At 34.2% G+C, this 15,084-nt stretch overlaps 1 protein-coding gene across 4 annotated transcripts in view; it reads right to left on the reverse strand.

The window, feature by feature from the left end:
* Positions 1–131: 131 nt before the first annotated feature.
* The window catches only part of RAP1A (RAP1A, member of RAS oncogene family), an 82,451-nt gene continuing 67,498 nt past the window's right edge, over positions 132–15,084 (reverse strand). For all 4 annotated transcript variants that reach the window (XM_036928885.2, XM_036928884.2, XM_057500543.1 and 1 more), the window contains 5 exons: positions 13,460–13,516; positions 11,042–11,182; positions 9,317–9,460; positions 4,577–4,692; positions 132–1,855 (listed from right to left, as the gene is read on the reverse strand). In XM_036928885.2, coding sequence (XP_036784780.1) covers positions 4,606–4,692; positions 9,317–9,460; positions 11,042–11,182; positions 13,460–13,516 — 429 coding nt within the window. In that variant the 3' untranslated portion in view covers positions 132–1,855; positions 4,577–4,605. The remainder of the gene's footprint in view (positions 1,856–4,576; positions 4,693–9,316; positions 9,461–11,041; positions 11,183–13,459; positions 13,517–15,084) is intronic.

A 15,084-nucleotide genomic window follows, 5' to 3' on the forward strand; every position in this document is an offset into this window, starting at 1 on the left:
GGACCTTAAATATGCCACCCTAACCTGCAGACTGGCCCTAATGCTTCACTTAAAAAAAAAATTATTCAATTTATTTGATTTTTGACCCCTCAATCCCAGACATATGTATAACTGGATCAGTAGAAGGTAAGTATTAGGTAACTAAGTTTATTAGAAACTCAAAAGAATACAATTTCCAAATTTTTTTTACAATACTGTAACATGTTCTCAGGTTGGTCAGAGCTTACATCTGAAATCTGATTTTGAAATTTCACTTTATAATTGAAGGGCTGACCACACTCCTGGCAAGTCTCAGCCAGGCATGAATACTACTTCACACCTGGTTACACTAAGACAGTATCTAGACTCCTGAGCAATGATTTAGACTTTCTATGACTGGTCTCCTCCTTAGTACTCAGGGACAAGGCACAGGGTTTCCTAAGCTTGTTTCTTTCCTTCTCCAGCACTTAATTAAGTTTTGCTCCAATTCTATAGAGAATACATAAGTCATATCACCCTAGGTCCATGCCCTATTTGAGCCCCATTTTTCTGAAAGTGGAAAAAGACTGGGAAGGAAAAGAAAAGCACCACTCCATAACCAGCTAAACTTTTAACTTAGCAATCTTTTCCATACTAGTACTGCTTCATATATAGTTGAAGCAAAAGCAATTGACACATCCTGGGTGTGCTTCTTCACTTTCACCCACTTCTCTCAAGTTCTTCAATCTATTATAAAGCAAATAGGAAAAGTTCTACATACATTTCATTGGTGGACTTCCAACAAATTAAAAATGACAAAAGGATTCCCTTGATGAAATTACAAGCTGTGGAAGATTTGAAATAGTAAAAGTTAAACCCTGATACAGTATTAAACTTATCTTCTTACATATAAAAATAATACACAGTGGAATATTTTATTCAATAATATACAATATTTAAAATCAAGAGAGAATATACAAAACTATTCTATGTAGTCTGATGTATTTTACTGTACAGGAGGAATAAATATGTCTAGAACAGAAAGTACAAGACCTGCTCTTAAAAAAATCACCATTACCTAGGGGTTTAATGCCAAGTGTTCTGCAAGTACCAGGCAGAAAGGAGCTACCATTGCATTTAAAATGATGTGGTCATTATAAAATAAAGGCCTTTAATCTATAAACAATAACAAAAACACACAAACCAAATGAAAATGTACTAAAATTTAATTATCCATAAAAGCTGTAATTTAATCTGACAGTAAAACACAAGAAGCAATATTAGAGTTGGTTTAGTATATTATATATTTTAGCTTTGAAAGCCATAGAAATCAGTTATCCCAGGTTTTTTTCCTATAAAAGACCCATTTTTCCAAAGCATTATGCACAAACAATTTTAATTAGAATATGACAGAATGATATTTTATAATTTTTTAAATATAAAATGAAGTCAATGACTCAAAAAAGTTATCTGCTGCAATGAGTTTGAGGGGAAATTTCATAATCTATATCATTACAGATATAAAGTATAATGGTTCAACTTTTAGTGCTTGACAGGGAGGAATCATGATAAAAAGGTCAATATGAAATCATTTGATTATAGTAGCAATATCTAACATTTGAAATGCATCCATGCTCTTTTGTATAATCATATTAGAGTCAAGTATATTTATTTTCACATCTGTTATAATTGCTATTGCAAAGGAGAAATACTATTGTCTTATTTTCCAAGAGATATACACAGAGCAATTTTTTTTCTCCAGGAACTTGTGCAAACCAATATAAGATCTAAATTCTTCACATAATATATAAAACAGGAGAAGCCTCTTCAGATGTATTTTTTGAAGTCTGGAATGCTGGCACTTTCCAATTAGGCAACAGTTCTTCATTCCTGTAATCTAGAATATTGAATAGATATAGATATATACATGGTTAATCTTTTAATGTCAGGAGATGGTAGTAAACAAGTAGATATCCAATAACACAGAAAGAAACAATGATTTTGGCTGATCGTTACTAGAAACCTAAATTATAGGAGCTACAGTAGCAGGGCTATTTTAAACTCTTTTTAAAAATGTTTTAAAAATAGTTTCATTCCAGTGTTTCACAGTATGTCTGACAGTCCTGTCTGTAAAGAGGCATTTCTATCCCAGTATCACATTTTTAATAGTTCCTTTTCCACTAAGGAAACGGCACCTGCCTGCATAAACTTTCCACAGGAAATTCTTTATTCAACCATTTTGTGCTTGTTATTTTAGGATTACTACTTCTAGTACAGGTTAGGATAAGAGATGATACAGAAAGAGATGAACCCCATTTTCAAGGGCAGAAGTCTCAAAGTTGGTCTTACTGCTTGGCAGAAAAGAATTATGTTAAAGAGAGAATTTCCTGAAGATGAATTTCTCTCCTAGGCCTTTAAAAGTGGGACACACTAGACAGAGTAATAGGTTTAAATACAATTTTGCCTAAAGGCTAAGGCTAGATAAGCTGTCCTCAAGGTTCATGTACAATTACTGAAAACATTCATAATTGCTATTTAAGTTTATACTACACCTCTTTTTAAACAGGATCAATATGGCACTTCAAGACTATAATCACAACAAAATGCTCTGCAAAATATTCTAATTGTTAAGTGTTCTTTTATTGGGTATTATCAAACATCCGTTGAGATCATGTTAATTTAATGAATATATTATTGTAAGATGAATTACATATCAAAGCCTAAGAACATATGCAACCAGGATGAAAGTCTTATTTCTAGATCTAGGCCAAGATTTCTCTCCTCTAAGGTGAACATGTTATTATGATACAATGTAGGATGTATATGATGGAATTTTCACAATAGGCCAGGAGATGGCACTTCTTCCTTTAAAAATAAGCTAAAAGGGCATTTTCTGAGAATTGGAAGTTAAACTAGGGTCAACTAAGGTAATAGTATCAATGAGCCAGTCAACTATAAGTGTGTCAAATAATATATTTCAGAATGGGAATGGAGTAATTTTCTTTACCTCTGCACCCTTACCTAGAAAATGCAAACACTGGCAATTTTAACAATAATCACTTTCAGGAACTGATGATTTATAGTTATTGAATCAACATTTCACTGAAAGCCTAAAGCAACCAGTTGGCCAGAAACTGTCTTTCTTAAATCCAGCTACCAGAGACAATTCCATGCCCTTTTCTCCTTTCTGCCCATTTTCTCCCTACCTTCATTTAGAATAGGGCACAATTACTCAGTTGTTTCCCTTAAGAGAGAGATCCATTGTCTCTCTAAGGAAGCACATATTAGTTAATCTTGTGCTCAGGAAGAGGTAATCTACTAACTGGACCCAGGAGACTTAACAAGAGTTGTTGCAACCAACTCTCAGGTGGGAAGAGCCGACTTCACTGTAACTGTACCAAGTTTAGTAATTTTTATATAATCAGCATCATATTACATCTTAAAATGCCACTCCATGAAAATATTCTTTCATGGTATTATTTACAGAGCTGATGAAGATAAGTAGAAACTGTTCAGAGGATTTAAACATACAATTAAAGAAAAACAAACAAATGGCCTCACAGGGCCTCACTTGATAGGCAGCTTCAATGTTGCCACTAATTTCTCTCCAATGGGTTCTCTTAATGAAAATGTAAGTGGTACTTAAAGTCAACTACTACTTAGAAGCCTGCAGAGAAACATTTCAAAGAAGTCAACTTATACCTGAGAGAAAATGACTATCCAAATAACACTGACATACCACCACACATCCAGGGGAATGAATGGCTCAAGTTTTAGACTGACCATACAAAATTTGGGGAGAATGTGGAACTCATAAACTGCTGGTAGGTGTGTAAACTGGTACAACTACTTTGAAAAACCTTTTTAGTGGTTATCTTCTGTCACTATACATAGTAAAAATCTGGCCACTCCATTCCTAGATACAGACCAAACAGAAATGCATGCATATATTCAGAGACTTGTATAATAATGTGCATAGAATTTCCCATACTAGTTCCCCAAAAGAACCCAAATGTCCACCAGTAGCAGAATATATAAATATACTGCTAGAATAATCATATAATAAAAACTACTGCTACATGCAAGAAGGATAATTCCCAAAACATATTTTTGAGTGAAAGAAGCCAGACATAAAACAATACATTGTGTTTTTGTTTATGTTAAGTTCAAGATGAGGCAAAACTAATCTGTGGTGTTAGGAAATCAGAGCAGGTGTTGCATTTGGGCAGGAATGACTATTACTGATATATATGGGTGTGTTCACTTTGAAATAATTCATCAGATGTGCATTTTAGCCCTTTTGTTTCACATGAAACACTGTTCTACTTCAGTTTGGCATGAACTTGGAAGTGACTGACCACTGTTTTCTAAATAGCCATTTTGTACCAGGCCCTGGGGACACAGTGGTGAGCAAAACAGACATGGTCCTTGCTCTCAGACAGCTCAGCATCTTGTATGGAGAGAGGCAAATACCAACAGATGAACAAACCTACAAGTTATCTATCAATCTGTAAGTTACAGAAGTCTGGAAATACCCCAACATGAGGAGTGGTGGAGGTCGTGGAAAGCCCCAAAGACCAGGCTGAAAAAGGCATTTGTTTTGCTTTTAGCACCTTACCTGGCTCAGAGCTGCTGCTTACTGTGGGTCTAAAGCAGCAGACATGATTTCTTTTTAGGCTTCTTCTTTTCCACTGGTGTTTTTCTATTTATCTGTCTGACCAGGTCATAAAATATCTAAATAAAAACAGAAAACAGTCACTTATTTAACTGATATTTGAGACCTTGTTCCATAAAACATCTTGGTTCTATTAAATATTATTCTGTTCTTTGATCTGTATTTTGCTATTAGCAGGTTTTTTAGAAGTACCAGCTGACCCACAGTCAGGGTAAAGCAGGACCTGCCTATTTAGAGTGACAAAAATATACTTGCTTTTAGATATTCAGTAACAAATTAGGAAAAACAATTAGTAGCAAAAAATAAGCTAGTGAAATTATATTTCTCACGGCATCTTCTATGCTTCAAAACCTAATTATTAAGGGAATAATTAATGTTCAACTTGAATCACATTTAACTTTTTAAAAACTTCAAACGTAAAGAAAAGTTGCAAGAACACCACCAAGAATCTGTATATATTATTAGCCAGACTGACCAATCTGTAACATTTTGCCACATGTACTTTACCATCTCTCTCTCCACACACATACACAGGCACTCTGTCTCTCTCTCCCTCTGTAAACCATTTGAGAGTGGTTGCATACAGGTCCCTTAATAGCTTAGTATACATTACCAAGAACAAGGATATTTTCTTACATAACTATATTAAATAGTTATCACATTCAAGTAAGCATTGATACACTGTTTTGCACCAACTACAGTGCAATTTTTTCAGTTATCCCAGTAATGTCCTTTATAATAACCCCCTAAACACAACCAAAACCAATCCATCCAGGATCACATACTGCTGTCACTTTAATTTTTAATTTCCTGCCACTTTAATCTTTTAAAATCTAGAACAGTTTCTCAGCTGTCATCTTTCATGACATTGTTACTTCAGAAAAATAATGAAGGGTAATTTTATAGAATTTCCCTCAAACTGGGTTGTCTGATATTTCTTCATGATTAGATTGATGTTACACATTTTGACTGGAATAGGACAAAACAGGTATTGTGTTCCTCTCAAGATACTACATGTAAAAAAAAAAAAAAGCACATGGTTTTTGTTAGCTCCTTTTTGGTGATGTTAATTTTGGTTAAAGTAAAAGATAGAAAAAGTTTGAGAATGCTGATTTAAAGTGAAAAATAGTATCTGTTAATAAATCTTTTAGATTCATTTTGGATGAAAATGCAAGGTATCAAAGACAAAAATATACTACTACTTATTTCACAGAAGCAGATTATTTTAATTATGATGTTTATATATAGTTTCATAGTATTAAATATGCCAAAGTATTGGAACATGAAACAGATTAGCTGAATTTGGTTCTCTGATATGAAATGCAAATTCTTTTACAAATGACCTGGAATGGAAACAAATATCACAGAAGCCCCTTACTATTATTCATCTGCAATAAACAGTGCTTTGTAAAAGTGTATCAAAATATTCTAGCTCTTAGAGGCACTGAGGTGACAACTGGCAAATTTGAATATGCACCAAACATGACTTTGTCAATACCAATTCTCCTGATTTTTAATAATTGTATGTGGTTGTCTAAGAAAACATCTTTGATCTAAAGATACATACGCTACTGTATTCAGGAGTAAAGGAGTATGATATGCAAACATGTGACACACATGTCAATAATGGATAAGTCTGAATGAAGGGTAAACAGAAATCCTTTTTATTGTTCTTACATCTTTTCAGTAAGTTTTAAAGGTAAAATATTTTTAAAATTATTGGTCTATATTTCTTTAAGATGGTACTCAGATAAAAAGACCTTTGTTTACTTTTTTAAATGGTCCTAAGAATATAAGGCTAAATTGTAAAATAAAAAAAGAGCAATTTACACCAAACCTACAAAGGTAATTCATTTATAATCTTTTCTTTCTGCTTCATCCTCCCCCCCTCACAGTTTTTAAACCATTTAACTCTATTATCTTATTTCTAAGAGAGCTGAAAATACAGAATTTACCAACAAAATGGCAGTCTGCATCAGAACTCCAAAGCCCTTCAAGAACTGAATATGCTCCACAAACAAGTTCTTAGTAGTTCCCTAGCCTCAATGCATAAGCTATAAAATGAAAAATAATAGAAGAATAAACTAAACAGTAAATTAATCAAAGCACATATTTCCTCATGTTAGCCACTTGCAGGTTTCTGGTACTAAACAGAATGGTAACTGATTTTGTAGTATCAAATGGTAAATGATTTTGTAGTATTATCCTCAACAATTTCTTTGGCAAACATTGCCTACCTCACAACAGCAGCTGGTTCAGTGATGAGGGCAAGTTCGAACTACAGTATTTGGTTAGATATGCTGTAAGTCCTCAGCCTAGGTTCTTCCTCATCTCTCTGAACTACAGAAAAATCTAAAGGGAACACAGAATAGTTTCTCAATCTCTCTGCCATTCCTCAGTTGGGATGTTCTGATTCCAATTATTATTATTCCAGCCTCAACAAAGAGCAATTAATTGTTGATTAAGACTGATTTGACTCTGGTATAGTTATGTACTACTTTCAGAACATAGCAAAAATAGTATGGGTAAAAAAAATATACATGTATGTGTGTGTGTGTATATATGCTCTAAAACAGATATCAGAGAATTAAAGGGCTATTTAGCCAACAGTATGTACCTGTACGATTTTAAATTTGAGTCCAAGAGTTGAATCCTGTGATAGTATGATCCATCTAAGTTCAGGCATTCAGAAAATGTTTGCATGGAATTAGCTGTTTGAGACTATTAACTATCAAAGGAAGTCTGTAGATGGATTAACACACTATAAAAAGAAACTCAAATTATTACAGTCTTAAGAATTCCTAACATAAAGTCTGTATATCTTCCAAGAGAGTAGATTCTTTGGAATCTTAAGTAGCTAATGTATTTCATTCTGTTTTATTGTTTTGTCTTTTTGTTTTACACGGCCTCATGTCAAAAGTTCAAGACTGCTGTGAACATACAGCTCTGCTGCATTGGAGACAACAACCCAGACAGAGGTTTAATAGCATCTCAGCTCCCACAAACATGTAATGTTTACAACTACAAGATAAGGAATATTTTCCAGTGAAATATGGATCCTGGTCCAATCCAGCTCCAGCTGAGCCCTACAAACTTGATGGGTACATAGCAGTGAGGGTGAGGACGAGGACAGCAAGAATCAGATCCCTAAAACCAATCCTCCTGCAGATGGTGACCTTGCACTACTGTTCCCCTAGCCAACTTCATTTACCAATCCTAATGCATTATTGTGAAGTTATCCTTTTTTAAAGACAGTACTAAAAATTAAAATTTTATGATTAGTTACATTTTTAAAAAATAACATCTATGAAATTATAATTCCACATCAGAGAATGCTAAAGCCAGGACATATTATATTTCCTTTCATTTACTTGGTAATGAATAAGAAATAATTATTATTGAAGATCTCAGCAGGACTTGTTCCCCACTAGGATGAAAACCCTTGAGGGCAGAATAGTGTCTGTGTGGATGACTGTTACCCCAGTGCCAAACACAGTGCCAGACACACTAGCACACAATACATATTACTAAATAAATGAAGTTTATGAATTTCTTAATTTTACATACTTACTAAAATTGCTTTTTATTTAAAAGAAGCAAGCTCTGACATTTTTGATTATTTGTAAAACAGAGGATTTGCAGCAAGCTTAAATTTTTTGCCTGCCAGATGTATAAAGTAATTTGTTCATTTTAAAAGTGAAACAGTATCTTACAACCATACTGGTCAAGGAAAAGTGACCTAAAGAACCACAGGTCTGAAAGGAATGGCAAAAAGAAACACATGACTCTGTTAACTCTCATCCATGCAGTAAGTAAGCTGAATGCTGACTGATTACCTATGATGCCACAAATGGCATGTATACCAGCAAAGTGAATACTTCTGCACTACCAAGAAAAGAAAGCAGCCTGTTCTGTTAAAAAAAAAAAAAGGTATACATTAAAATTAACAAAAGCAAAGGTCCTGTCTTAAGTTTTTGCCTGGGTGGTGGTGACAGTTGGGGACTGCACTAATGGGGATTCAGTAAACTATTGGTCCTTTACACTCAGGCAGGAGCTTACTTGTTAAGCATTCCTGTCCACAGCTATGCTCTCAAGATAGTGGAGGGCTGAAGTCACAGACAAAAAAAGCCTTGTGCACCTGCTGTATCAGGCCTAAAAAGACAAAGTGAATTACAGTTTAATGTCCACACTCACACAGATTTGTCCCTGTGAGTCATGAACCAAAGGGAAGCAGGACTTAAAACACCCAATTCTGTGCTATCTTTGAGGTAATACCTTTCTGTGTAACAGAAGCTCGCTATAATAACTACTTTGATTTTTCTTTTCTTTTACTTGACTTTAAACCTATTTATATCCAACTGCATAGGTAATTGTTATAATGTAAAGGTAATGTGACAATTTTCACACACCACTTTCTGGCATATCATTTACAGGCTTAGCAGGACTTTAAACATATTTTTTAACATCCTTTTTACCAATATGGGAAATACTAACGTCCTCATTACAGCCAACAGAATGATTCTATGGAAGTGAAGGAATATGGTTTCAAGGAGTTAGTGTTTTCCATAGAATCAAAATAGCCTAAAAGAAAAAAAGTTCTTCTTAACCAAACTTATTTTTGGCTGTTAACTTGAAAGGGAACTAAAAAAGCATTGTTTGTGTTGTCAAGCAATTGTAGGTTACCTCGTTAACATTGATCTTTGACTTTGCAGAAGATTCTAAAAAGGCACAGTTACACCACTGTCTTGCTAAATTCTGACCCTGTTCTTTTCCAACTACTCGTTCATCTTCCAGGTCACATTTATTGCCCACCAAAATCATTGGAACCTGTGGGAAGGAAAAAACATAAAATGAGCACTAGCATACTTGTTACTTAGCTCCTTATAATAAGTCACTACCTGCCACCAACAGGAGTGAGTTTGTTAGGATTATCTGCTTCACCAAGTGCTTTAAGAAGGGGAAGGAAGTAGATGGGGAGGTTAAAGAGAAGGTGGAAGAGACAAAAAATATGGACGAGATCCTACCATACTGATATGCTCTAGTATTTTAAGAATACTATATAATCTCAAACTTATCATGTGTACTACTATTAACATCTGAATTCCAAGTAGAAAATTGTGAAGAAAAAGAACTTCCTACCATACAAAGAATATCTACTCCTCAGGCCTAACTGTGGTTTAAATGCTTCATTTCAATGGTCCAACAATCACCAAAAGTAGTGACAAGACAAACATAGTAACAAGCTCTACTTGTGCATGTGACATCATTTTCTAAAGACCACTTTAGGTGAAATGTTAAGAAGGACTAACAATAAAAATAGAACCACAAAGTAGCTATGTCTTCCCTTTCTCTTCATACCAGAAATGCCTATGTCCATCCACAAATACATACTTCCAATAAAGCAGGTCATTAACAAACTGTATAACATCCTCAGTTAAAAGGTGTCCAGAGAACAAAGTCAGTCATTTGTGAGGTGAGGGATACTATATAAAAGAAAGAATTTAAGGGACATGGTGGATCTTGTACCTAAATAGCAATTATGAGTTAGATGAAACATACTAGGCATCTACAACTTAATGTTTTTTAGTTTTTATGGGATAAAGAAGTTAACATTACAAGAGTTTAGTGATCTGCATGTAATTGCCCATGAAAACAGAACTCTCTTAGATAAATTAGTCATGGGAAGGAAGAGAACTATTCATTAGGTTACAGTGGTCATGAGTCATGCAGTATAAATCCCTTCCGCCTACGATATTACCCAAAGTTAAGGTCCTAAGCAGGTGCATTATGTTCCCATTAATAATGAGAGGGAACACACAAAAACAGAAAGGTACAAATGAAAATATATATACTGATTTACACAACTGAAAAAGAATTCTCTCTGCAGCCCAAAACTGAAATGAACATGTAATATACATTTCACCTTTGCAATAAGGCACAACAATGCTGTTCAAGTAAGATAAGAATACTAAAAATACTAAAAAAAACCCCCAGTAATTAAAATCTTTAACATAATTCAAAGGACTAAACTGTTAGAACTATACCAATGAATTTAAGAGAGAGGAACATACCATTATGGTTCTTAATAATGTTCTTTGAACACTGTTTCTGACGTAACTACCACCTTTCAAAGCTTCAGTCCCACTTCTACCAAGTACTAATGCCTCTTTTTTCTCTATTGCACTTACTACCCACACAGCACAATGAGCACTTTACCACGTATGTCCTACTTTTCTAGAAATCTCAGCATGTAATCTGCAGGTATATTTAGAAAGTTCAAAAAATTTTTTGGTCCCAACGGCTCTTTTAGGTATGTGGCAGATAGCCTTCAAACCCTCTACTGGCAGAGATACACTTTATTTTCCCAAGAGAGATGGCAATATAGCATACAGAGAGAAAAATACTCACATCTTCTGTGTCTTTAACCCGTAAAATCTGTTCCCTCAGGTCCTGTAAGTCATTAAACGTGGACTGAGCTGTAATAGAATATACTAGTGCAAACCCTTGGCCATTCTTCATATACAAATCCCTCATTGCTGTAAATTGCTCCTATAGTGAAAAATATGAAATCATAAATATTATTTCTTGAATGTATAGTGGAACAAGTTAAGTCAGAATAATCACAAATGAACTACTGAATTTTTAAATTTACATGCTATCATGACAGGAAACATAAGATGGTACATAGTTTCTAGAAACTCAGTGAGATTAATATTCCTGTTCCCTAATAACATGACTAGAAACAATGACAATGAACTGCAGAATTAGTAGGGAAATCTTAACCACCATAATTTGCTTTTGTGTGACTTAGAAAAATTATATGTATTTACTTTTTATGTATAGATCCTAATTAAATCATTTTGATGCTACTAAAGATGACCTCCAAGATAGTGTTAGAAAAGAGAAGTCCAAGTACTGAACCCTGAAGTCCTCCACCACTGAGAGGTTGAGGAGTTGAAGATGAATCAGGAAACTTCAGAGTAACCAGTGATACAGGGAGAAAACCAAGCAAGGGTTATTTCCTGGAAGCCAAATTAGTAACATTTTTACATATGAGGGCAGTGATCAACTACATTAAAAGCTGGTAAAAAGTCAAGGGAGTAGAGGATATCCTGCAGGTGACTGATGGGCTTGAACATATGTGAAGTGTAGCTGAAGATATGAGGTATATTCAAAGATGCTATGCTAAATGTACTCCAAGTTTCAGTCAAGTTGAAGGGTATGAAAGGAAGTGAGATGGAAAAACATGAGATAGTGAATAGAGTGGGCTGCCTGAAAATGAGATTGGGATGGTATTATAGGTATTGTAATCACATAGCCTTGGTTAAGAGCATAGGTGTGAATGGCTGAAGCAGGATGGAGGTCAAGGAACAAAGAGGGGCAAGCTGCTGATCATCTGTAATACCTGTACAGATTCTATTTGGTCACTAAAACCACCAAGAATTCTGACTGAAGCAGTGTTGGAAAGAGTGAGCAAAAATCTTCAAGTAGGGAGTGATCTGGGAAAAGATGAAGGAACATCAACTAAGCTTTATGTAAGGCACTAGGGACAGAGAGATAAGCCAACAGGCAATTACAACAGTGTGTTGAGCCTAAGGATAGGAGAAGTACAAGATAACTGAGAGCACAAGGAAAGATCTATGCAGTAAAGAAGAACTTTCTTAATTTGGCCAAGAGGAAGAAGGGATGCGCTCACACTTGTGAAGGCTGGTGAAAGGAACAAGTAGAAAGTATGGTTTTTACCTGCTGGGGTCTCTGAGAAGAAAGGGGTTTAACTGATTTAGAAGCTAAGAAAACTGGGGGGTAGAGTGACAAGAGGGGGAGAGTTCTTGATTCAGCTGATAGAAAAAAGATGTAGTTCCAATGATCCAAAGCTTCCTTTTGGAACCAAGAGTTACTTTCTCACAGAAGAATGAAAATACTATAGTATAATTAGTGCTGTAATTGGTCTCGTCTGCTTGTAATTTTTTGAACTATCTGAAACTTTATCATCATTTATAAAATTATAGGAAAAAATTTGTGTTGAATTTTAAACAACTTATAACATTTAAGAATAACATCTATTTTAAAGCTGGGAATTATGTAATAGAGTTGTCTGTCTATCCATCTATCTAGGTATCTATGAGAAAAAAAAGAAAGAAAAAAATCACTTGATGTATGCATTTTTTGTGGCAGTGTTAACTTCAAATCATCAGTAATTAGCAACAAAATAATAAAGACGCTGACAAAGGAAGATTATGAAAATAAAAGCAAATACTTGGAGCTCAGACTACTTAACAGGCATTGTGCAAAGTGATTTACCATCACCTCATTTGATCATTACAACTGTTGTACGATGTCCTAATGTCATTCATTATACTCATTTAAAGATAAGAAAAATGAGGCTCAAAATAGTCCTTAAGATTTTTGTCAGAGAACATGTATTTGTCACCAGCCCCTTGAGATGTTAAAATGCTAATAAAAATCAAAACCAATTCTAATAAAAAAGAATGACTATGGTGCTAAGAGAGAGTCTTATTTAAATCCAGAGAAACCCCTATCTTAACTAAAATTCTGGATTTAGAATATTTTTTTAAAGCAGTAATAGCATAATCCTTACCTTAATACAGGGAGGAGAAACTCAACATACAATTTAATAGGGATCTGTGGCCATTGAAGTACATCATAGATGGTGTCATGTACATAAGAAAATTTAAGAAAAGCTCTACATTTAAAGAATTTGTTCTTAACCAGAATAATTACTTTTATGCAGAGGAATTATTCAGATGACCAAACCTGTTCACAAATTAAAATCTATCAAAAAAAAAAGAGAGAAAACATCCTTACTGTTCCTGCTGTATCCAGAATTTCAAGCATACACTGTTGGCAATCTACTTCAACTTGCTGTTGGGGTAGTGGGGGGAGAGGAAAAATGAAAGAGTAACATTAAAATGTCAGTTTTCGTCCAACCTCTGCACTCAAAGTACCTACTAAACAACTACAAAGCCTTTCTCCAGGAGTTCGTTGTATTAGTTGAGGCTTAACTTGGTACTACAATGAAGGACAGGTCTCAAGCATGTTCTATTAATATTATAGAAGCGAGGACTGTTCATGCTGAGTTTAGATATTTTCTGACCACTGTAAACCGAGTAATGATTTTTGTTATTATTGGAAGGCAAGGGGTCATATTTTGCAATTTAAGAAAAATTACAGTAACAAAAAAATAAATATGAAGTAACAGGTATAAAAATAACTTATTTTTTGTAGTCTAAAGGTGAAATTTCTCCTCAAAGTTATAACTAAACAAAAAAGTATAAATATGTATAGTTATATTATCTTCAAAGAAAACACAACAGTATTAAATAGCTCAAAATAAATTAGCAAACACAATTTTGGGGTAAAGGAAATTTTGCTAACTTACCACATTCAAGTTGTTAAAGTGTTACTGAAATATGACCCCAATTTAATACATAGGAAAATTTTAATATAAGAGATAAAGAGGCACTAAAATGAGTAACATTGAACTCATATAGTCTTCAAGACTTTTTAAAAAAAGGACTTCTTTGGAAAAGCTGTGTATATAAGGTGAAATTTTATACACTGCACTCTATTTTCTGTGTTTTATGAAGAAGGAAAGGTTGGCCTAAAGAAAGTATGAATTATTAACTATGTGGCAAACTTTTAATAAAGGGATTAAGTGATAAATCTTCAGCATTTTAGGTACAGATCTCCATTTGTAGTTAAAGCTTTAACCAACTTACTTTGGGGAAATTTCAGTAATTCAACACTGTCTTATGAAATAAACATATTAACCTAAGGACTATTTTAAACTCTACTTGTGTGTCAGATCAGGGATGGATGAGAAGCACCACTGTAAGTGCCACAAACTCTCTGTCCCACCACTTCTGGGACTAATGTGATAACCTGTACAAGCTGTAAGTGGGCGTGTTCAAGGAATAATAAATTAGGTCTCTAGTTTCTCATGTATCTAAAGCCAAATTTTATTTCCAATAAGGAAACTGCCCTGCCAGTATGGTTTGATGAATTTAAGAAAAGCTACAGTACTATTACGAGTAAACTGTAAAACAAGACACTCTTTTCTTATTTGTTGAAAGGTAGGTTTAATTTCTTAACTTTTTACATACCTTTTTGTATATTGTTGGCTACTAGTCTTTCTTGTAATACTCTTTTTTCTCCCATAACATACTTGGGAAATAAAATCATGAAAATTCTCTGTAATTCTAGCTAGTTTTATAATGAAATATAATAGTATTTTTTGTCATGACCAACTATTTAATTTTACCTTTTAAATAAGTTTTACTTTTAGACTGGATTTAGATTCACAGCAAAACTGAGCAGAAAATATAGAGTTCTCATAGACCCTTCCCCTGTTCCCCACTAGCTTCCTCATACCAGACCAGCAACCCATATCAGAGTGGAAGGTTGGTTAGAATCAATGAACCTACAGTGAC

Source organism: Manis pentadactyla, chromosome 4 (assembly GCF_030020395.1).
Source record: "Manis pentadactyla isolate mManPen7 chromosome 4, mManPen7.hap1, whole genome shotgun sequence".
Lineage (NCBI taxonomy): Eukaryota > Metazoa > Chordata > Mammalia > Pholidota > Manidae > Manis > Manis pentadactyla.